The sequence below is a fragment of the Chroicocephalus ridibundus genome, chromosome 1, assembly GCF_963924245.1.
Source record: "Chroicocephalus ridibundus chromosome 1, bChrRid1.1, whole genome shotgun sequence".
Classification (NCBI taxonomy): Eukaryota; Metazoa; Chordata; class Aves; order Charadriiformes; family Laridae; genus Chroicocephalus; species Chroicocephalus ridibundus.
In genome coordinates, this window is record NC_086284.1 from 40,433,224 (window position 1) to 40,457,811 (window position 24,588).

General features: G+C 36.5%; 1 protein-coding gene across 1 annotated transcript in view; it reads right to left on the reverse strand.

Moving 5' to 3' along the window:
* The window catches only part of DIAPH3 (diaphanous related formin 3), a 244,406-nt gene that overhangs the window by 131,866 nt on the left and 87,952 nt on the right, over positions 1 to 24,588 (reverse strand). Inside the window, exons 18-20 of the mRNA XM_063343720.1 lie at positions 8,687 to 8,719; positions 5,853 to 5,948; positions 4,806 to 4,900 (exon numbers count right to left, since the gene is read on the reverse strand). Coding sequence (XP_063199790.1) covers positions 4,806 to 4,900; positions 5,853 to 5,948; positions 8,687 to 8,719 — 224 coding nt within the window. The remainder of the gene's footprint in view (positions 1 to 4,805; positions 4,901 to 5,852; positions 5,949 to 8,686; positions 8,720 to 24,588) is intronic.

The following is a 24,588-nucleotide window of genomic DNA, read 5'->3' on the forward strand; positions in this document are numbered from 1 at the left end:
TACTTGACAGAAAAGGCAGACACTTCAGTTAAGTCAAAGTCTGCTTTATCATTCTGCAAGTAAATAGCTTTGGTGATATACTACCAACAGAAAAGAATTTATTTAAGTTAGTGAACAGCATCTCAATCTGAAAGTCTTAAAAAAAAAAAAATCCCAAACCCTAATTTTATCCACAAAAGATCCTAGTTTCTACTTCTACAGGAAATCCAGCCAGTTAGGATATACAAATTATCTCTCTGGGACCAGAGAGATAAAAAGTCATAGCTATGCTTTGCTTAACATACTTCCCCAATTTAAGAAGAAAGAATTCAACACTAACTAGTACCTCAAAAATATCCCTAAACCAGTAGTCAACTCAGTGGCTCCATGCTACCTTCACAACCTGTATTAGTTGTTCAAAGCTACCCCAGGTGTTTATTCAAACTGCAATTGCATCCTTGGATTGCAGTATAGATATTCCCCTTTTAAAGTATGAAAATACTAGTTTTGTAACTGAAGAACAGATATATCCAAAGTTTTATTTTTAAAAGCAGCTTGAATATTTTGTTTAATACTACTACTTTTAATTTTTTGTAACTCAATCTCTTGGCTCTTGTAACAATTGTAATTTTAAGGCAGTTTAGCATTTATCAAGCCTTTTTTTCTGATGCATAAAAAGATCTAGCCAGTCTTTTATCACTGTTTCATTTTAGTGTAAAAACAGTTACTATTTCAAGGACTGAAACCCTACTTTGATTCTAAGGACTACAATAAGTAATTTGTTTTACAATATTTTGTGATATCCAAAGTAAGGACAACGTAGTTTACCAAGAAAGTAAAGTCAGTAAATAAGAAAAGCTAGACTTACAAGCAAAGGTCTAAATAAACCAAAGAAACAGTAAATGATAGTTAAAGAGTAGACTGCTTTAACAGTCTGTCTATGCTCAAATAAGCATTCTGGTAGGAAAAAAGAAAACTATTACAACTGCATAACGATGCTTAAAATAACAATGCAAAATTAAATTTTATGGAGCTTGATTTGGACGTGGTCAGACTGACTTTCAGAATGAAGAATTTAGGACAGTCATATATACCCTTACCATTATTACATTTGGAATTTTTTTTTGTAGGAAAGACTACATTTATTAATTATAGATGAAGATGTCCAGCGCTAAATCAGTAATACGGATCAAAAAAGTGTACAGAGTGTAAAAAGATACACTTTAAATTAGAGATTCATAACCCACTTATTTCTTATCTTGATATACATCTATATAACCAGCTGTAAATATACTATATTTCACTAATCTTAACTGAGATTAAAACTCTATTGTTTGATGCTACAATAATTTTCACATGTAGAAAAACTGACTGCAAAACTTTTTCAAAAAAGAGAAACAGTCAAGCGTTCTATGAATGTTTTCAATATTAAGCATCAGAAAAAAAAACCTGAAGCAGCAGCTGATATCAAAGCAGCTTTATGGTGTTCAGATAAAGCTTTTGAACTGCTAAAGATGAAACACATTTTGAATATCAAACAGAGAATAAGCAGGAGAAAGAATTTTGACTAAGTCACAAGAAAAATTCCAATAATTAGTCAATGACTATTTGGATTACAACATGAGTTGGAGTATTTATGCCTTTAAGAACTAGATTTCATTTTTAACTGGAGAAAGTGTGGCAGGGCGAGGATACATTTTACTTCTTAAGCATAACAGAAGAACAGGATTAAGGAGAAATTTCCAGCTTCAGAAACTGTGAGATTAGGATATACTGAGCAGTATTTAAACATCGACAAAAAAAAATTGATGAGGGCAAGAAATTTCTAGAAAGGAAAAATACCATAATATCTTATGGTACCTTATATAAATAAATAAATAAGTCATATGCTTGCGAACTTATATGTGTTTTTGCTCTTCTCAGCATCATGAAATATACGGGACTACATTTTCATAGCTTGATCATAACCCATAGTTGTGAATGTTTTTAAAGGAACAGGATGCCCAGGGAAGTGGTTGAGGCACCATCCCTGGAGGTATTTAAAAGACGGGTAGACATAGTGCTTAGAGATATGGTTTAGTGATGGTTTTTGTCAGAGTTAGGTTGATGGTTGGACTCCATGATCTGAAAGGTCCCTTCCAACCTAGGCAATTCTATGATTCTAAATAGAGACGTACAGCTGGATAGTTAAATTTATTTAGTAACCCAAGCAATGTGAAGGTGGAAAACAATTTTTTAAAGCAATAAGGCACATTATTCTTCCACTTCCAAAGAAAGATAGGTGTCTTAAGTCTTTTTTTGAGTTTAAACTCAGATGGTCCCCTTTTCAAAGTTATCACAGGCTTGTTTTACCCGGAAATAAGAAACTTGGATGAAATCATTTGATAAAAATGATGACAACCAAACTTGTAAAGTAAATTTGGAGCCTAAGTTCTACTGAATTTTCCACTTGATTTAAGTCTGCAAGTATTTAATCACTTTACAAAAAAACATAATTTATACTCATGAATCACTTATATGCTTAAAAAAAACCCCAATATGCGGAACCTGCCATGTTCTGACAGTATGTCTTGTTATATATATTACTGTATTCATACAGGATACTGTGAGCATTATCACTTCTACTACGCTGACTTGCACTCGATCACAGCAGCTGCTAACATCACTGCCCTCTTGTAGGATATTATTCCTCACCTCACGTTTGGCTCTTCAACTTATTCCATCTCTCAGCTTTTCATACTCCTTTAGAGAATTTCTACTGTTATTCCAAATAAAATAAAATAAAGATACACCTCATGCATTGTTTGAGTCTGAAGAAAACCTTGAAAAAGAAAAGTGATGCAAGTGCAGACTAGAATGAACAAACAGCTTAGAGGTGTAAACTGCTCTGTTCATCCTGATAACCTTAAAGTAATAGTTTCAGTGCCAACATTAACTGCATCATTGAATGAAATAGAGAATTATACAATGATTACATATACTGCCACTGGAGATGACAGCTCATGTTTGTTCCTTCAAATGTTTCTTAAAAGAAACATCTCATTCTTCAAATCAATCAGTAGACAAGCTCCATTTAAAGAAAAGTGAAGTCCAAATAGCTCAACCGAGTCTAAAGATTTTTGAAATCCAAGTGACAAGAAGTGAGGGCCAAACTGCATGCAGGAATAATAGGAGCATGCTGAACATTGTACAGCCTCCTCAGTAGGACCTTATTTTGACATTCCAATATGGTGGAAATTTATTTTGCAAGCAAAGCACCCAAATATAAATTTGCCTTGTTTTGACCGTTGAATAGAAATTGCTATGTGTTGCAGTATGAGTCACACATTTGAATTTCAAAGAGTCTTAACGTTACAACTCATTATGACTCCCTCTATTACCTGTATTATTTACTCACTAGTCAACACTCTTGCAAAAAGCATACATTTCCTAAAAATCTAACTTTACCTTTCTTGGATGTTTCAGCAGGGACTGGTACCCATGTCTCTTAACACATTTTCGGGTATGTTGTAACGACTTACCCTCTGTAAGTGAAACCTATGCCACATTACTAGTAGATTGATAATAATTATGATTTGACATTTATGAGCCATAACAGCAAAAATTTGGAGTTCATCACAGCAGGCAGCAGTCCTGTCCAAAAGACAGACAATCTTGGTCTAAAGATGTATCTTTACAAATCTAATGGATGCCCACCAAGATGACTGGGGAACACAGCACACGACAGGCAAGGAGAGGTTGAGAGAAGTGAGTTTGTTGAACAGTAAGAAAACAAGCCTCAGGGGAGCTTAATGTGGTCTGCAGGTACCCAACTGGAGGGCACAGAGAAGATGCAATTAGGTTCCTCTTGGAGGTGTGCAGCAGAAGGCCAAGGTCACAAGTTGCAACAGTGAAAATTCCAATTAGATAAACAAGAAAAAGTTTTTCACCATTAGGGTAGTTCAACACTGGAAAAGGTGTCCAGAACGGCTATGGAGTGTCCAGCCTTGGAGATAATAAAAAATTAATGGGAAATGGACCCGAACAACCTGCTCTAGTTGACATGGCTTTGAGCAGGGGCTTGGATTTAATGACCTCCAGACATCCGAATTATTTTTTCCCCATGGCGCTATAATGAAGTATTAGTATTTAAATTATTTTCTGAAATTCTTTGACTTATCAGCCCTAAATAATGCTGTGCACAGAAGAACACGAGGAACGAACTTCCAGTTTGTGTCCACACAGAATTACACTGACTTTGTGCTTTGAATAACATAATACAGAAAGGGAAAACACTATCCAAATAAACTCTTGGGAAGAGAAGTGGTCACTGAGTATGCCCTAAGGCAAGATCCCAAATTTTATCAGCTGTAAAAGGACAGGGAGGGAAAAAACAAAAAAAACACCAAAAACTAACCAAATACCCACCCACACTCCCGCCAAAAAACAAACAAACAAACAAAAAAGGACCCAACCTTTTACTATCCAGTTTTTGACTAGAACAACAGATTTGTGCAGATGAGATAGCGGTTAGAAACAAATTAAAGTAAAAATTAGTAACTAGGGAGTAAACAGAATATCACATGCTGTTTGAATATATACCAAAGAAAAATCTTAATTTAGGCGTGGACAATATCAATGCAGAAAATAGAGAAAATAAATTCAGCTTCTTTCATAAAAAAAATTAGCTTTACAGATATAAAAAACCTACAGTTCACAGAAAAACAAAAGTTCTTGCAGTGATTTATTATCCAAAAGTTTATGTTAAGAGGCTTTTTAGCTACAGGTTTCTGCGTAATGAGAAACTTATCCTGAAATATTGGGATTTAAAGTGTCATTTTCCTTACCTGAATCATGGACTCTGACAGCTGTGTTTCGTCTACTTCCAATATCATCATTTTGATTTCCTCATAAGGCACTCGGAAAGAACCAAGGAAAATTGCTAAAACAAAGATTTAACGTATAATGAAGAAAGCAAGACAACAATCTTTCTTCTACTTACAAAACACCAATTAAACAGGCTATAGCATCTACAGGTCGACAAACACTATGCAAAGTAATATAGATAAGAGATAACAATTTTACATGTATTCTTAATTACTGTTCTCCTACAATTGCAGCCTTCTCCATTCATTTGTTATGCACAATATCCAGCATCACAGAAGACCTCCATAAGCATCCAGTAACAAGTCTACTCTGCAGGACAATCGCTGCCTTTATAGTATTTTGTGCTGCGGTGACAATTACACTTTTTTCCTCAATGGTCTTGTCAGAGCTTTCTCATGAAAAAAGCACCATGAGAAAAAAAACCAAACATATAAACAGTTAAAAAACAAAGTGCTCCTATAAAATCTGTGTATTTATTCATCATAATCCAGTCATTTCCTATGTTACATCTGCCAGCATTTCGGAACCTATTCTATATAGAACTCCTCTCTGCCAAAACGTTATCATCTTTATTTGCATATTATTGCATAATACTGAGTATTGCCTTATTTCTATATAGTACATGAGAGCTAACCAGACATCTTGTAAACATTATTGTCTTCTTTGCTGGGGGGTGGGGTGGACAGTCAGTATTCCTTGATGAATATGTTGAAAATATAGATCGATAATTAGATATATAGCTGTACGCTTCTGCTTCAATATGTACAGAAGATAATAACTTCAGTCTTAAACAAGGGATAACCTTTAACTGTTTTCTCAGTCTTTTTAAACGTGTTTCAGTTCTATCAACACACACATTTGGGCTTAACACCAATTACTGCACGTATGTACATATTCTCATATGCTTTAAACAAAAAGTGGTTACCAGGCAGTCAGACAAGACAGAAAGACATTTTTATGGTACATTTATACAACACTACTTTGTCATAAAAACAGAATCTACTTACACAGATTCTGTGCAATCTTTGGGTCCAGAACTTTTAATTCTTTGATTCGTTTCTTAATGGATTTCTTTTCTTCAAAATCCTCCTCCTCTTTTTTTACTGCCAAAGTAAACACAAATACACTCGCTGTTAACTCTTAATATTTAGAGAAAACATTAATGAATTCAGAAAATATTTTTGCTGGTTTTGTGGTCAATTCACAAAGAAAAGAACATACAGAGGTTTTGTATTTATTGCTTGTATTCTTAAAATTTTTGCTCTTCAGTCAAGTTTGAATGAGATTTTTTGTTTTAATATAGAGAAACTGAATAAAGATGCTAACGTTAATCGCATAAATGGTCTAAGGTCATGAAAGTCATACTTAAAATATCAGGCAACATACTTCACTCAACCTGGCCAGGTTAATATTCTCAGTTGGATTTTAATAATAAGAAATCTTAAAGAAGATATGTCAATATGTCTCAACACTGAGCAATAAAGAACCAACCCAAAAATTAAGTATTTCTGTGACTGCTTTTATGTAAATATATGCACTAAAATTATCAAAAACCACTGGCATATTAAAAAATTACCATTACCTTAGAACATAAATGAGTATACACCTATTTTCCTTATCTCCTCCTAAAAGATGTATTTTTAAATATACGATGTAATCACCTTATTAAAAAATACCACAAAGTGATTATATAAGAGTACATTAATATTGCTGGAATTTTTGGCTTATTCATTCTTTTCAGAAAATAATTCATACAAATAGGATCTCCCAAATGCATTATGTAAGCTGAATTTATTTCTCATTATTCACACATTGTCATAAGAATTTCACTTAAAAAACCAGCATAGATTTGATAATGTAGGACCCATTCCAATTATTATGCAAACAAGCAAAAAACCCAAAACCACACAAATTTTTCCTTAAATCCAGTCTGGTTGTCCTTTATTATTTTCTTCCTTCCTTTTTCCCCCCACCCCAGCACGAATCTTCACTGTCAGATGTTATTCACTCAATGTATTACTATTGTTTATCTAATTCTCTGTTTCATAAATGAAATTAGTTTCCAAGCTTTTACATCATGATTGTTCCAAATTAAGTTACACATGGTTCAAATATTTGAGAGTAGAAAATATGTTGTTATAAAGTGCCTGCTACTAACTTCAGAAGGAGATGGATATAAATGAGAAGTCTTGTCAAGAAGATACAGGATTAAAATTCCTAGCTCACTGATGATTCTTGACAAAATTAGATGTAACATGAATTATCACGAGGGTTTCCCTATGTTGAAATTAACTTCCATAAATTTTAAGAGAGATCTTTGAGAACTATGTCAAGCTGGATGGTCTCTGAGCGACCTCAGCTAGTTGAAGATGCCCCTGCTCATTGCAGGGGAGTTAGACTGGATGGCCTTTAAAGATCCCTTCCAACCCAAACTATTCTGTGATTCTTAGATTTTTTTTCCTAAGCACAATAAATTTTGTCTAGGACTGGGACACAGACTAAATGACCTCTTGAGGTCTTTGAACTTTGTTTTCTGGGGTACTACTGAAAAGAACTTAAAAGACCTCACATGGGGATTGAAGGAACTGGATTCTAGTCACTTCTGAGTCATTGGAGACACAAATTTGAATCACCTCCCAAATCACTTTTAATACTATACACCTGCGAGGCAGCATGATGCTTCTCTTGAGGATGTGCCACAGTGCAGGAAAGAACCTGGTAGTCTGAAAAATGAAATTACTGAGCTAAGACATAAAGCAGTCCTTGGAAGAAGGACCGATATCCAAGGTCCCAGCAAATGGGTTACAAAGTCTTTCTCCCCACCCTACCCACAACAACCATTTGGCCTTGCATTTCTTTTTAGCACAGATGTAACAGAAAGGTTAGCATTCTCCTGTCCCACACTTCGCTTACTATGCATGTGAAAGCAAAAGAAGTAGGTTTTAACCACCAGTGTGAGAACTCAAATACCCCATGTTCAAAAGGAACAGAATGACGTTTGAGCTACAGGATAAAAAGGCGGTTACCACTAAAGCTTCACTTTTTTCTGGTTTATGCTTTAAGAGGTGCCCTTACTGATCCCAGAAGTGCATGTCAGGTGCTACGGATCTCATGATCATGCAACTGTTTTCTCCTGCACTTACACACCTTAACAGACCTCTCACATTTCTTACAGCTACGTGATGAAAACAGTCATCCTTATAAGATCATTTTGAGTTGCCTGTCTTATCCACGCTAGAATTGTAGATTCCACTAGAAGACCCGGGCATAGCTGTAGCACAGGTTCCATGCCATCTTCATGCCTTACTCATCTGACTCATAATGAAAATACAGTAACGCTTTACAGCTAGCTTCAAACTTCGCAAATCATCATTTTACAGGGAAAAAAAAAATTCCTTAGTAGTCTCAATAAAAAAAAGAGAAATTATCTGAATTTATTAATTTACTTAAGCTTACCCTGACAGCCTTGAAAGAGATACTAATAGGGGCTGAAACAGAAAAAAATACAAATATGTCTGCCTCTTCCAGCACTAGAAAGCAGTATTTACGCATTACAAGTCTTACAACAGAGATAATACACAGATACACGAACATACAAAAAAAAAATCTGCACTTAAACATGCTGTATTTTAACTCCCAACTTTCAAATCAAGAAACAATGCTGCAAATGAACTGGCTAATTCCTTCTGTAATTTTCACCCAGGGGGTTACGCACAATGTTACAGCAATACTTAAGGCAGCACAACCCTAAGGAAAAAAGTATAAGCATAGAACACATTTACTCTAGGAACTCATGCAGAGTTATACAATTATGCAAAAAACTAAATTACTGCAAACTTACATGATACTTCTTCAGGAGAATTCAGGTCACATCCTTATGTAGTTGGCAGCAATAAGAAGCAGAGGATACATATTACTTGTCTTCCCTATTGGAAATATAGCACTTTCCACTGAAAACTCTGATACCTCCTTTCACTTCTAAAAATTTTTACCTCATTTGCTTATTAACTTGTAAGGGATCAAATAAAAAAAAAACCAAGAGACAAAACTATTATCTATTTCTAATAAGAAAAATGGGGGAAAGCCCACTGTGGGGAGCAGGGGGGGGGAAGAAAAAATTAATAGAAAGATCTAAACAGGTGAGGTAAATATCTAGACTAACAGGAAAGCAAATAAAATAAGTGATTAGACTTTTTATCTGGGGAGGGCACTGGAGCAGAGAAGAAGGCATACAGAGGACAGAAAATGGGAAACGACTATTTATGCCGGAAAGAGAAAAAGCAGCCCAGTGAGAGTGGGCAGCTGCTGCAGAAAGGTGGCTATCAAGGGAAATAGATGTAAGATGTTGTCATGCTAACGAGAGAAGAATCAACCCGGGGAATCTCAAAACGCACAGAAAGCACTCACGGCTCCAGAAGTTGGACCATTATATTAAACCATTAACTTTTTCAAAATCACATGTCTTATTTAAGGTATTACACAACTAAAAAGGAATGCTACATATCACGAACCACACATCCTTTTAAGTTCTGTCTATACGCTGCATCCATCACGCTGGGGCATAACACATGGCCCCAGCATCTGAACTGGATAATTTTTGGTTGCTCCAACTGCCCTGCCCTCGCAGGCTGGGAAACAAAGTGCCAGAGCACTTTAAAACACACAGAACTCAACCCAAACCCTTCACAGGTCCTCCTATCTCCACAATCCCTCATCCTTATTAACATGATTCTAGAATTAACACATGTGGTTGCCAGTGTACAAACAAATAACTCAAAAAAAGTTTTAGCTATTGGAAAGATTGCTTTTACTGTCTTCTTCAAACGTGCTTTCATACACAAATTGAACTGTAGTCAACTATCTCCGCCTGTGGCAATGATCTGACTGAAATCAGAGTCCCGAAGGGAGTGGTGATAGGACTGTTTTACAAATACAACATCACAGTTGGAAGCCTACAGAATGGCATTTCATAAAAATGTGGATTGAATCCTATGTAGCTTCTCCACAGATCTCTGAAACAAGAACATGCTTGGTAGGTACCACTGAAATAATCTGTACATTCATTAATTCTATCCACTATTTCCATTTCTGTCACAGGTCTTGATATAATCTGCTATCCACAATCTTTGTGTAAGAAAAATCATGTTTGTGCATCCGTATGCTAAAAAAACCCAAAACCTCTAAAATACATCATCCTGCTGAATAAAAACAAAATACCCTTGAAATACAGGCTTTAAAAGGAACATGCAGATGTGAACATTTATTTTGAAATGGCTGAATTCCTACTTCAGATCAAACTTGAAAACTACATTACACAGAAATCTACAGAACACTCAATGGCGTTATTTTGTCACTAAGTAACAGAGCATACAGAAAATTATAGAAGACCTTGCACCTTTCCTACCCCTCTTAGCTAAGGCAACAGTCATCTTGCAGTCTGTGTTCATCAAAAAATGAAAGAACGAGCCTGGGGTCATGGGCTCAAAGGATGTACCCATACCGAGTCTCGTTATGAAAACAGGTGCCTACCTCATCTGTTTAGAAGTCTAACTCTTAGAAGTAAATGACAGCTTGTGCCCCATATAGTAGAATATTCAACTGAAAGAGCTGCATTCTTTATCTCCAAAAAGTTTTCTGCAGTCAAAGGAATAGATCTTTAATAGAAGATGAGGTTGTAGCTAAATAACAAATGCTGCAAAAGTTCTTAGCTATTCAAAGCAAAAAACGTGGAATGACTTGCTACGAATCACTGAATGATTGGGGTTGGACGGACCCCTGTCTCAAACAGAGCCACCTAGAGACAAGTGCCTAGGACTGTGTTCAGGTGGCTTTTGAGTACCTCCAAGGACGGAGGGAGAGTCCACAACCTCTGTGGGCAACCTGTGCTGGTGCTGTCACCCTCACAGGAAAAAAATTGTTACCTGATGTTCAGGAGGAACCTCCTGTGTTTCAGTTCACACCCATTACCTCTGATCCTGCCATTGGGCACCACTGAAAAGTGCTTGGCTCCATCCTCTTTGCACTCTCCCTTCAGGTGCTTACATACATTGATAAGATCCCCCCCGAGCCTTCTCCATGTTAGAAGTCCCAGCTCTCTCAGCCTTTCCTTAGAGAAGAGATGCTCCCATCCCTTCACCATTTTCCCCAATATGTCCATGTCTCTCTTTTACTGGGGAGCCCCGAACTGGACACGGTACTCCCAGTGTGTCCTCACCTGTGTTGAAATCAAAGGCCTGACAAGGACAGAACACATTCTTTTGAAGACTTGGATTGTTTTAACGGCTCTACAACTACTGTCCCACAATATGACATGCAATAAAGCAAAGTTTAGTCTCCAAAAAAGGACACCGACAAGCCTGTTTCCTAGACTGTGACGCTACACAGGTGCCATCAGCTCCCTCTGCAGATTCCATACTGAGTTGCAGAGCTCGCCAGCACAGTTATTTGTGACAATCTGATTCAAAATAGCAAAGAAATTATGAACTCAACCTAAATCATTCTGCATTATCATTGAAGACATCTATTTGCTTTTTTTATAAAAACAAGGATAAAATGAGAATACCGGGTACAGCCCACAGCAGTAGGAAGTACATCTGAAGGCTGAGATGCCAGGAAGCTGGTAAGTTCTTCTTCCCAAACAGCAACCAACTTTGTATCAACACAAATGTTAGCCTCAGGGTCTGTTCATCACTCCTAATAACCTAATCCATAGGTACAGTATAGACTATGTTTCCAGTACTATGAAAAAGCTTTCATGCTCCATCTTATTTTGCATCTACATATATCTGAAACTTGAAAAATCAATATTAAGCTATTAACTATGGTAGGAATATAGGAACTGTTTCACAGTTTTACCTGTCAGCTTTGAAACTGAAAACATTTCCATTACTTTACATCAAGTTGGATTGCAAACTTCTAGAAAGTACTTGCTATTCTTCTTCGTGTTCCCTACAATATATATGTGGAAAATATAATGTAAAGGTGACAACGTATTCCAAGTTCCTGTTTATTCAAGCCTCCGTCCTTCTTGACAATTTCTATTAATCAGTAACTCATATCTTTGGAACAGTAGTTGCTGCAATAGTGAATATTTCTTAAATTTTACCATTTGTTTTCTGAACAGTTTGTAAGAGATTATCACTTCTTACCTCCCACAAACATGTGTTCAGTCATGCACACATGCACTGTTATTCCTGTATCGATAATGCTGCTGTTGAATTGGCTCAATTCATGCATACAGCACGATAACTCACTCAAAACAGAGGATTTTATCACAAATAATTACTCAAGGGTACATAAGAACTGGCATCATTGATAACAATGCAATCAGGCATTTTATCTCTGACAAGCTATTGCAAGGTAATTCAGAAAAGGTAACTTGTGCTTCTATAATCAGCTACTAAATACAATGACTGACTTTGTAGATACTTTCACAGAAACTTTCTCTATCAATTAGCCTATTTTTTCAATATTTCAATTATACCCTAAAATATCCATCCTATTAAACTGGTATGATTATATAATCTGCATGAGAAAACAACTAAAGCATACATAATACAGAGGAGAGTTGAAGAGCAATTTATTTATAAGTGTAATATACTGATACATTTTCTTATGATTCTGTAAAAAGTTAAAAAAATTGGAACATCTTTGCAGATGGTTTTAAAACCTAGCACCTTTTATATTACTTAATACAGCCTTTTTTCTGTACATACATCACATTAAGTGCCTAAAAACAAGTACTTCAGCTCAGAATCTTTATAGTTGCCAGCACATGCATCCTGCCCCATTACTGTGTAATCATGGAATGAATAGGTGGACCAAGATAAAAAAAAAGAAAAAAAAAAACCAATACATAATTAAGATGGACATATAAGTATGTGTCCATCTTACTTGCAAGTAGATACAGCGATAACAGGCATAGGCCGACCTATCATGTGACAAGAACTAGTACACTGGCAAGTGACTAACAAAATGGACTTGTGTTTGTGCTTCCACCTTCCCCCCGTTTTTATAACAGTGAACACAGGAGTTTATAGTTAAAGAGTACTGCCTTCAGAAAATTAGCCACGTAGCTAGACTAAGTCACTAAGTTTTTTCTTAAGTAGAAATACTGTCTTCGTTTCATTTTGAAAACCTAAATGTTACCATACTGACTAAACAGTTTCTAAATAATGTTAGCTCATGCATAAATCAAAGACATTAAGCTCCCATGTTTTTTAATGGCAAATGATAAATGATAAAATTCTAAAGAAAAAAAATTAACTCTGAAATCCTAATTCTTAAGAAGTAACTATCGAAAATTCTCTCAGAAATATGCACATACAAATCAGAAGTATCTTTTTCTTAGTTACACTCTGAACACCTGTTTGGCTCCACACTAGAACCGGAAGTTTTAACCAAGATTGATTCAACTCCTCGAACGATTTAAAGCTTCACTAACTTTCCTGGGAGAAGAAAGAAAAAACGGGGGAGAGCGAGACGAGCTTTCTGCTAGAATGGAGTTTGCTGAAAAGGGAAAAGCAAAACATACTGGTATTTCCAGGAGTTAGTTAGAGTCTAGTTCCAGTAAACACATAATTCTGCAGTTTTCAGACCTCCCCATTTTAAGATGTATTCCTACCATCAAGCTTGGGATTACAAGGCTGACCCGTCACTTGACAGAAGCTATCAAAAGCCAAATAACAGGACCCGAGTGCAGTTGCACCAGAGGTGAGCATAGATGATCTAAGAAGCCCAATAATGTCATTTATTACCCTGTGAAATGGAATGACAACTGTTCAATTGCACTTTTTTGGGTCCAATATCTGAAAGGAAGTAGAGAACCACACAAAAGTATTGGACAAGGAGCGAGCACAGGTCAGATTAAGTGGGACAAGGCAACAGAAGGAGCAAGATCCAGTTAAAAAAGCAGTTGGAATCATAACTAGACTGCTGCATCCAGAAACTTCTTCATAAGAATAACAATGCCCTGTTGGATCAAAAGTCAAGCTCTTTCAGGGATCAATAAGATGCACAGGAAAAAGTACCAGAACAAGTCAAGCGTACACTTCTATGCAAGTCTCCATATATTTCCCTTTCAGAGGTTGTCCAATTACATTTAAATTTCATTTAATAAACCTCGATAGACCTTTCTTCCATAAATTTCTATAGTTGTTTTTTTACACCTAGTAGATCTTAAACATTGATGAAGTCCTTCAGCACAGAGTTCCAATTCTTAATTACGCATTGTACAAAGAAAGACTTCCTTTTATTTGTTTTGATTATCTTGATCAGCTTTGCTGTATCTCTATTAATACCTTTTATTAGTGAGAGGAAACAAATACACACAAGGTATGCAGGATGTGGGCACAGCTTGAATTTATACAGTGAAATTTTTTTATTATTTTGTTTTTCTTTCCTAACAGTTCCCTAAATCCTATTTGCTTTCAACCATTACTGAGACAGACAAGATTTTGCCAGTATATCAGTAATTCATTTAATTGTTAACTAATTCTACTATTAATAATTTTCTACAACATGTCCACCACGGGTATCGACTGTGCTAATCCTAGATCCTCAAACCCCAGAAACCTTTTTAAAAAACTGTCATCACATTTGTCACCTTGCTTCCTCTCCTCTGACGCTGCCATAGGTTCAAATAATAGTTTACACAGCACGGTTCATAGCTCAGCTGTTTCATCCTTCAGTTCCCTTAGAAGCCTGGGGTGAATACCAGCTGGTCTTAGCAATCTGTTACTGTCCACTTTAGTGACCTATTCTAAAACTTCCTCTACTGACCACGCAAGTTGGGATTCATCCTCCAACACAGTGCTCCCCCCAAAGACCAGTTCAGAGGCAACCTCACTATTGGACAAACAGAAATAATTCTAAGCTTCAGCATTTGGAAGTAGGAAGGAGGGGTGTTACTCAAATTTTCTTCCTTCCCCCCCCCCCTCCTTTGGAAGGCAGATAAGAAGCAGTAAATCATACTTTTGTATTGCATTTTTACTAAGTCTTTATCCATGCTCAAAATTCACTAGTATGCAAATGTTAACACTTTAGCTCTAACTCAGCAAAGCAGTAAGAATTAGAACAGTATTTGAAACATACTGAAGTCCCTGGAATTTAAATACAAGCACATACTCTTAAGTAAAATCTGAATTAAAAAGAGACACTCCAAGATGTGGCTTCTGCTGCATATAGATTTTATGTAGTATATGTTAAGTAACATTAATATGCTGCAGTATTTGTATTTCCCTAACCATGCTCTGTTGTTGTAAGACTACTAGTTAAACATTACTTGTTTTAATCTTCTAATGAACAATTCATTACTTTGCTTGATACAAAAACTCTTTCAACTTCACTAAATAGCTTCTAAAAGTTGGACAATAACTTGCTTCTAAACCAAAGTCCACGGTACAAGCTAATTTTGGATCTTCTTACTATGCAATTTTTCAAACTGTTTGTATTTATCATTACTTACAAGAATAAGTAAAAATATCTCTTCTTATTTATACCTTAATTCACTACACTGTCAAAATTGTTTCATTGTAATCTTTACTTTACACTTAATACACATTTCCAGCCCTGTGGTTTCAAAGACTGGAAGTCTGGACCAAACATCAAGCAATTCAAGCTTTTTCACCTTCAGTTTCTCATACAACCATCTTCGTTCAAGTTAGGCTTTTAATCCAAAAGCACACACTTAAACAATATTGACTTCATGACTACAATTCCCTTTAAGCAGACCTTAGGACTTGGATTTAAAATAACTTTGTGTCTTAGAGAATGAAGTATAAGTTTGTGCATTGTAGATTCTTAAAAACACAGAAGCTGACAAAAAGCAGGGCATGTTTTTTAAAAACCCCTATTACTACCCATTTGTAAACACTCCAATAGAAAACAGACTGTAACAACTAATTTTGTGAAAGGAAAGCAAGAGCACACTTACAGGCTCGTTGGACAAACCCATTTCCTAAGTTACTTGCAAATAATTACTTTATCACTGTCATTATTCCTTTATCACTGCCTGCTCAATAAGATCCTTGAGGTCATTTTCTCCAGTTAAACAGGATTTTGAAAACGGAGAATCTCCAGGGCACTTTTTATGGCCAGAAAACAATTCCCCATACAGGAAAAGATACATAGTGCAACATATTGTAAAGCTCTGTCTGCTCCTCCTTAGTTCTGCAAAAGCCTTCTCTATTCTGTTTAACTGTGGTGTTAAAGCAATAAACTCTTGTCATAGCTTCTTTTGCTTATTCCTCTCAAAGTCAGTGTCAAGTTTTCCACTATAAAAATTGCAAATACTACAAGAATTCAGGTGTCTAAAGTTCACAACTGGACAAGTTTTCATCTGCAGACCACACAAAACAGAATGTAAAGGAAGGGAAAATAACAAACAAACCAACCAAAAAAATAATCAAAACTCAACTTGGTAGGATGCAGAGTACAGCAACTAAAGAGTTAGTGGAATTGTCCTACATTTCCTATTTAAAGCTTCCCCCCCTTAAACTTGCAATTCTTTAAAAAAAAAAAAAATCACAATAAAAAAAAAGCAAAAAAATCTGCAAAATCACCATGAAAAAAAAAAAAAATCTTAATTTTTCACTACATTGGTTAAACTGTCAAGAAAAGTTGTAATTGTGCTTCACGCATATACAAAGGGAAGACAAGTCAGACTATTTTTCAAAATATAAAAAAAAAAGACTGGTTTCAGATATAAATAATGAGAACATGCAATGACCATTGACTCCACTACTTTCAAATGACCTAATTGCACTCAGAGGTTTAAATAGAGCAGGTCTGATATACTTCTACTATTGCACATACTGCATGCTTACCAGTTAAGACATAATATGTACATTTTTATCTCCATACATGTAACAACCTCCTTTTTTTGTCTTGCTTTTATGATATACAGGACATAAAGAAACACACTTCTTCGTACTATTGCCAGTTTTTAAAGTCAAATGCTATTCCATCCTAAAAGATGAAAGAAATTTGGAGGATTACAGTTCTAGAGTGAGTTCCAGCAAGGTACTTAAGAAGTTCACTATATATTTACAGCTGAAACACCTTTTTATAAATATGGAACACATTTATTGTTCAGATAGCAATCTCTGACATACAAGGATGAAAGACAGCAGCTGTTTTGAGATTTAAGAGCTTGCTAGCAAGGAGCATATTTTATATAACAGAAATGAAATGTTCTGTTCAGCGTACATCAAATAAGTCTACTTGAAGGGGGCCTACAAGGAGAGATAGCGACAAACTTTTTAGCTGGGCCTGTTGCGATAGAACAAGGGGTAATGACTTTAAACTATAAGGGGACAGATAGAGACCAGATATAAGGACGAAATTTTTTACAATGAGGGTGGTGAAACACGGGAACAGGTTGCCCAGAGAGGTGGTAGAGGCCCCATCCCAGGAAACATTCAAGGTCAGGTTGGACGGGGCTCTGAGCAACCTGATCTAGTCGAAGATGTCCCTGCTCATTGCAGGGGGGGTCTCTTCCAACCCAATCCGTTCTACGATTCTATGATTCCACAAATCGCAGGATGCAGACACAGCAGAGCACTGCTCGTAATAGATGGAAGTCCATTCCTCCCCTCACACACTCGGCTCTTCCCTTGGCTGCTTATTCCTACCATTTCTGAAAAAAGCCAGCACAATAATGAGGCTGCTTCAAAAACTTCAACTCACTAAAATGGTAGAAAAATTATCAAGCAGAAAAAGCCAAAATAGCAGGTCATTTTCTACCAAAGTAGTAAGTTTAATCAGTTTGCAGAGTCACTTAACGAGCACCAGAGCAGGGCAGACCATGTAAGCAGGAGCAGGGCAGAAGACATCAGTCAGGCCTCTTCCCTTCAGCATCAGTGAACCGACGCATCTGCTCAGCTGCTTACAGAGCACCATCCCGTGACTGTAGGTGAGACGCAGCTGGCTCTGCAGCTGAAAGAAGCCGTTCCACCCTTTTTCCTGACACTTTATACTGACCAGCATACTTTTATCTGTATAGTGAATCCAGAAGCTAGTTTTCAGTTGTGCCAGTTCCTTGCCCTAGCTCACTGCATAGCCATGTAAAAGCTCATGTCAAATGAGAAAGAGCATTGGACCCCCCGCTTAGCAGCACTAGATTCCCCTGTCACTGAAATATGTCACAAACAAATTCACAAAATTGACTACCATATTAAATTATATACAGAAGTTACACATTTTCAATTAAACATTTGGTTTTACTTAAGGATTGTTTCTCTCAGAACTGTATACCGTCATACCTTAATAACAGAAATATTTTTGATAGCTGATTTGATCTTTGTTATCGTAAGATTTAAAGTTAAGAAGTACCACCTCTATCTACAGCTTAGCTGAAGACGTACTTCTGGCAGAAAAATTATTCCATTAAAACCTCATCTCCTTTAAACTATGGTTTTAATTTCACTTCATGAATTCACGCAGTCTCGTATAGTCTTACCAGCACTCAGGTCTCAAAATCAGTGTTTCACTACGTATCCTTATAGATGAACAATACCTCAAGCTACTCACAAAAAAGACAATTTATACTAGTTATTATGTAAAAGTCATTTCATTGATGAACACATACTGCACTGCACAGTATGCTTTTGTTAAGTACTTTCGCTGAACACAGATTTTCAAAGGGTATTCTATGTGTTCTGATGTTATTTTTAATTCTTTTATTAACCTCTGATCTCAACTTAAAACAATTCAAGATCTTTCCAGCAGGGAAACACTGAATCAGGCTTTCAATCTAATTCATCAAGTGACTGCACACAAAAAAGGACATGGCAGCAAAAGAGAGGGGGGAGCGCAAGGGCAGGAATGAATGATCTGACATAAGAGGGACAAAAAACTTACTGAGCTACCACTGTCACCTCACAGTGCTGTCAGTGCCTCACACACCGAAAAGGTGGGGGCAGTACTCACCTGACAAAGGACTGATCATTAACTTGTGGGAAGAAACAGCAGTACGTAGGACTCCAAACTGAAAGGGCAGAGGGGAGAGAACAGCAAACTAGGATTACTGGGGAGGAGCTGGAGCATCCTGAATGAAACTGAACGAGGAAGCCATGGTCAGCAGCGGACTGCAAAGGTACACAGGCAGCAGGAGGCCAAAGACATCAGAGATAACAAATAGCTCTTCCTCACACCTGCCTCTGAAGTACCTCAAAGTAACGGAAATACCCTAAAGTATGCCTGGAGATGTGGATGGGTCACTTCTAGCAGCCTAACACATCAGACACTGGTACATAACCAGGCAGCGCAGTATCTCTAGATCTCCAAGATGATGGCATTATGCTGACTGGCAACCTGAAAGTAGCAATGGACTTGCAGGTCAAATGCTTGGGTTTGAACCTTCAAAGCAAGACTGCTTACTCATTGTTACAACCCCTGGAAGGTGGGAAACCTGGGAGGCAAGCCAAGAAACAGACAAATCATTGGGGATTTTCCCATCCTGCAATCTGCAGCCCAACCTCTTCCTCTTACACCACTGCTGCACCTCTGGCTGATAAATACGTACCTTATGTGGTGTATGGGGACAGAGGAGAGAAGATGAAGTCTATCCCTTACTTGTAAATTTTTGCAACTGTAATACTAACTATAGTGTCATCTAATAAATGCGAAATAGAAACTCTCATGGTCGAAAGACTAGGTCACTGCTATATGAAAGCACAACATATACATTTTTCATATTTTTTCTTAAGTCTACCTTAAAAATACTGAGCTCTTTTTCTTAAAGATGCATTCACAAGATAAGCGTGCCTGAACCTCTCTGATCTAGTTGATTGGAACCAATCTGCAGTTTAAATTTATTCATGACTGGTTTATACCTATTTCTCTTGGTTTAAACAGTTCTTTTCTCTTCCTAATGCTCTTCTAAAATAATAAGAAAATATCAGCACTACAACATGATCTTTGCTTTTTCTTAATTAAAGATTTCAAATCCATTTAATCTCTTCACCTGATGATACCAGCAGCTTCTACGCATCTGTGATTTAATCTGTCTTGAGCCTGGGACAGTAGAACTGAAAGTCACATTAGAAAGCATGACTTGTAAACATATTAACAACAATGCTTCCCAACTGGAAACACTTCTGTGAAATCCAGGATTTGTTCTGCTCTTCTTCCCTTTTGTTTTTTTCCTCTTTTTGTAAACAACTGAGACATACATATACATACATACATGTACATAAACCCAAGTAAAAATCACAGATTCTAGCCCTAACCTAAAGTCTGTGCTCACACTGTTAAATTTTGGGCAGAAGCCCAATCTCAGGAAGGGAGAGTGTGTGGGGGGGGTGATACTGATACCTGATACCCTGATACCCTGACCACCAGGAAAGGCAAGTTCTACCCTATGCTCTTACACAATATAAAATGAATTTGAATGGACTGGAGATGAGTTACGTTTATTTCAGACAGCTTCTTTCTCAAATGATTTATTATCAGGTTTTATTGCTTTCTTGTGACACACTTCTTAGAATCATAGAATCATTTAGGTTGGAAAAGACCCTTGGGATCATCGAGTCCAACCATTCTTGTGACACTTGCACTCACACTCTACATTCTCAATGACCACCAGTATTCTGCAACTGCATAAGTACTCAGTCAGCTCCTATAGGTCTCCGTAATAAAGTATTAGCAGACGGATGCTAGCAAGGCTACACAAAGATAGTAAGAAACATTTTAATGACTGCTACAAAACTTTAACATAAAGGTTACTAGTGGCTCGTCCTATACACAATCTGTATTCCTCCCAACATCAGACACAGACCCTTTGGACGAAGTAGAATGCTGTTAAATACCAGTTAGGCAAAAACAGTATCATTCAGCAACATGAACAAGGAATTGAACTTATTAAAATCTTATTGTTATGTGCCAAAAGTTCTGTTTACATACAGACAAGTAAAGTTACAGATTACGGTTTGTACAAAAAAAAATCCTGTGGTTCTTACTTTGTAGATCATATATGCAGTAGAAATATCTAGAGATGGCTTGAAATGAACTTCACTAGAACAATTTCTTACAGAATTGATAGACTTAGAAGTAACAGCAAGATTTGCCAATCTTATTTAAGTGTTTGGCTTTGTTCCCAAATTTAATTTAATTGTGTTCCTACTACTCGTCCAGTTTCTTACCTGTGACATCCTAACCTCCTTCAATTTGAGAATGCCTCCAAACTCTGCCATCACAAAGTTCAGCCTCCTCTTAACATACACAACAAATCATTGAGACTATTGAATAAATAACTATTCCCAGTACTGATGCTTCAGAAACTCTACTAACAGGCTCATAATCCAACACCTTCTTTCTTGATATTCCACACCTCCTCTCGAACCCACCCGTTTTACAAGTCTGCAGCTAATCCCACTTTTCATTAATATTGGCACAGTGGCAATCATACTGCAGTCCAGAGGTTAAATCTATCACACTTTGCTTAAAAACAATTATCATCTTCTTAAAAGAAATCAAATTTTGTCTGGCATAATTTACTTTTCATATGCTGAACCTGACACATACATCCCTTTTTTTAAAACAAACAAACAAAACATCCCCCTCTATATCTTCGATTACAATTTTGTAGAAAACCTGTTCAGTATTTCTGCGTATCATTCATAGTCCTGGCCTAATGAATCTACAATACAAAGCCCTCTGTGATTTTTGAAATTAACTTATAGAAAAGGTACTAAGCCTTTCTTTTTCCCAGAAGAGAGAGATATAAAAATCCCCCAGTATTACTTTGCTATAACCACTAAATGATGCATGATTCCCTTGCAATCATCACTAAAAATTATATACACCGTTCCTAATAGAAGCAATGAAATGGATTGACATAATTGAACAAAGAAAAAAAAAAAAACAAACAATAATGCACCAAAGTTTAAGTTAAATTCTAGGTCCTTATGTGCACAAGCAACCTGAATATTAGGCTGAAACAAAACATGGCTTCAGCCAACATTTTTCATTGCTAAATCAAGAGCTGTCAATCAGCACATTTGTTTGTGTGGTCTCATTAGAGTACATTGCCTCAATCTCAACAGTCATAGTAAAGAATGCGGAGAGCGTAACTGTATCTACTTAACCTTCATCAACCAGCATTCATGCACCCTCATTAATTTTTTTCATCTCACTTTCAAGCATGACATGGCTCATACCAGAACAATAACTTGCTGATAATTGTTCGAGACAACAGCTGGACAGGAACAGTGCAGAGGTGAACTTTCTTATAGATTATAGGGTGCCTCAGTGAATTACAATTAGTTTAAAAAGTCATCTGTCCTGTTCAGCAGCTTTGAAAAGAAGACATTTCATTAGCAACTAAAGAAATCCTAACATATTTTAGGCTTTAATGATCAAACTGCATTGTATTTCCTAAGATAGGAATTTCTCCAGATCACATGACAAATATGGAAATGTGTGAGGTCACAGCTCAGTAGAAGATGTAATATTTATGAAATTACCATGTGATATAAACTGAAATTTAGCTTGCCATTCATTATTATCTAATTTAAATGCTAACAAAATAACAAGAATCGCTTATACAACTCCCGAATTACAAACCATCTTTACAAAACTCTCTGATGGTAACTTTACTATACTCCTTTGAAAGAAAATCAGTGTCATAGTTAAGAATATAACAGAAGAATTCAGATCAAGTACACAATGCTAAAATGAACCACAAACGAAAGCAACTGTACATATAGTTGTATAGTTGCATTTCATAACAAGCTAAAGGAAGTTACAGCTCTCGGTTTTCTCTCTGGGTAAGAAAAAGGCTATCTCTCAATCTTCTGCTCTCCCCCAAAACTTTGAATACAATTTGCTGCAATCATAAAAAAAAAAAAGGAAATATCAGTGGAAAATCCAACATACATCTGCCTTTCTGTGACGAAATACTATATCCACCTAGTCCAGATTACGGTTATTATAATGTACTGATAGTAAAAAACAACTAACAAGATTACTTAGGAAAAAAAGTTAAAAAAAATCCTTTAGATGTCTGTCTCTGTTAACAAACTGCTGTGTGCTGATAATGTTCCCTGTCTCTTCTACAAGAATTGCTTCAGTGCTGCATTATCTCTTGCTTTTCTTGCCCCAAAACTCAACCTTTTGATAGTCAGAGGATCACTTTCTCTACATTCATCTCTTGTTTCTGAGGAAGTCGTCGAAATGGAAGAGCTCTGTTTCAGCAAACGAAAAAACTGTGTGTATTCTTTTTATTATTCTTGTGACAGATATCTACAGAAACTATTAGATTATTTTTTTTACTATGATAAAAAAATAAAGAAATTTGGTGCTGAAAGAAGAGTTATAAAAAGAAAAGTAGATTTTCAATGGCAAGTCTGGCTTCAGATGCAGAAAAAAATTGCAGTTGAAGGTCCATTATAAACCTATATCCTGCCTAAATTCTCCACTTTGGAATAAGTTAATACATGGGACTGCAGCAACAGCCAGTGATGTGAATTTATACAAACGGTAATTATCTAAGAATTATTTTTTTTACTTAAAAAAAAAATCTAAATTAAGATTTCCCACTGCCACAGGAAAAAGCATACATAATGGCAGTATGGGAGACAGAGCAATGTGTCTATTCCAAACAGAATGTCGGACAAGTATTATTAAAAACAAACAAAACTAAAAGTAGAGAGTATAAGACCTAGTTTTCCTCTCTGTGTCAAACAACCAGTAGTAAGTGTCCTTCAGAAAGCAGGAAAGATTTCACGTAGATTAAAAAAAGCTGTTTATCAATGAATTGTTTTCTGTAGCACCCACCTTCCAAAGGCAGCACCGAGTAAAAAAGCACATCAGTACTGCATTGACCACTGACAGTGTTACTTTGAAGAAAAAAAAAAAAAAGTTATTTGTCAGTAACTTATATTCTTTGAGGTCTGTTATCCAGACATACATGTGCAGTTACAGTTTCTACCATAAGACAAGTATACCATAGCATTTTTGCCACTGCCATTTCTCAAGGTACGTAGTAAGTCACCATGTTCCTTTCTACGTGTCCTTCCCCAAAGCTGGGCATGCTGTCATGCAAACGTGGTGCATCATCTTTACTTGCATCCTCGCAAATTCAGAAATAGAAAGGTTACATACGTCCACATAGATAACATGTCTCAATGAATTCCAATTACTGACAAGTAATCTCTCTCTCTCAAATAGTTGTTTATATAGGCACTCATACTGTGGGCAATGAGAAGTTCTACTCATACACCATCATTTACCTGGAATAGCATCCTGGAGTTTAACTGCATAAATAGTGCTCTTTCAAAAGCAATATGACACTTAGAGATATCGGCAACAGGGTAGCTGATAAAAGCATAAATGCACTTGAAGCAACTGACAACCACATTATTACCATAAAGATCTCTCCATGTGGCAATCAACGCTTATTCATGCCAAAGCCCACCACTTTCCCTTGTAACACTGCCTGACGCATCTGTAAATGAAACTGTCTGGGACCTCTACAATCCAGAACTTGACACATTCATGCCAGATGGGTTAAAAGTGTTTTGTTTTGGCTTGACCTGACCAACGTAAGGCAAGAAGACAGAGGTATTTAGAAATCTTCATCTTTGTTGGTGGTGGTGTTTTTCTTGGGTGGGTTGTTTTGGTGTTGTTTTTCATCTTTGCCCTTTACAAACATTTTACTGTCTACTTGGGCACTGTATATCAACGGTTCTCGCACTTCCCATACTTACTCTGGAAAGAGTAAGTTCAAGAGGTTCTTGCACT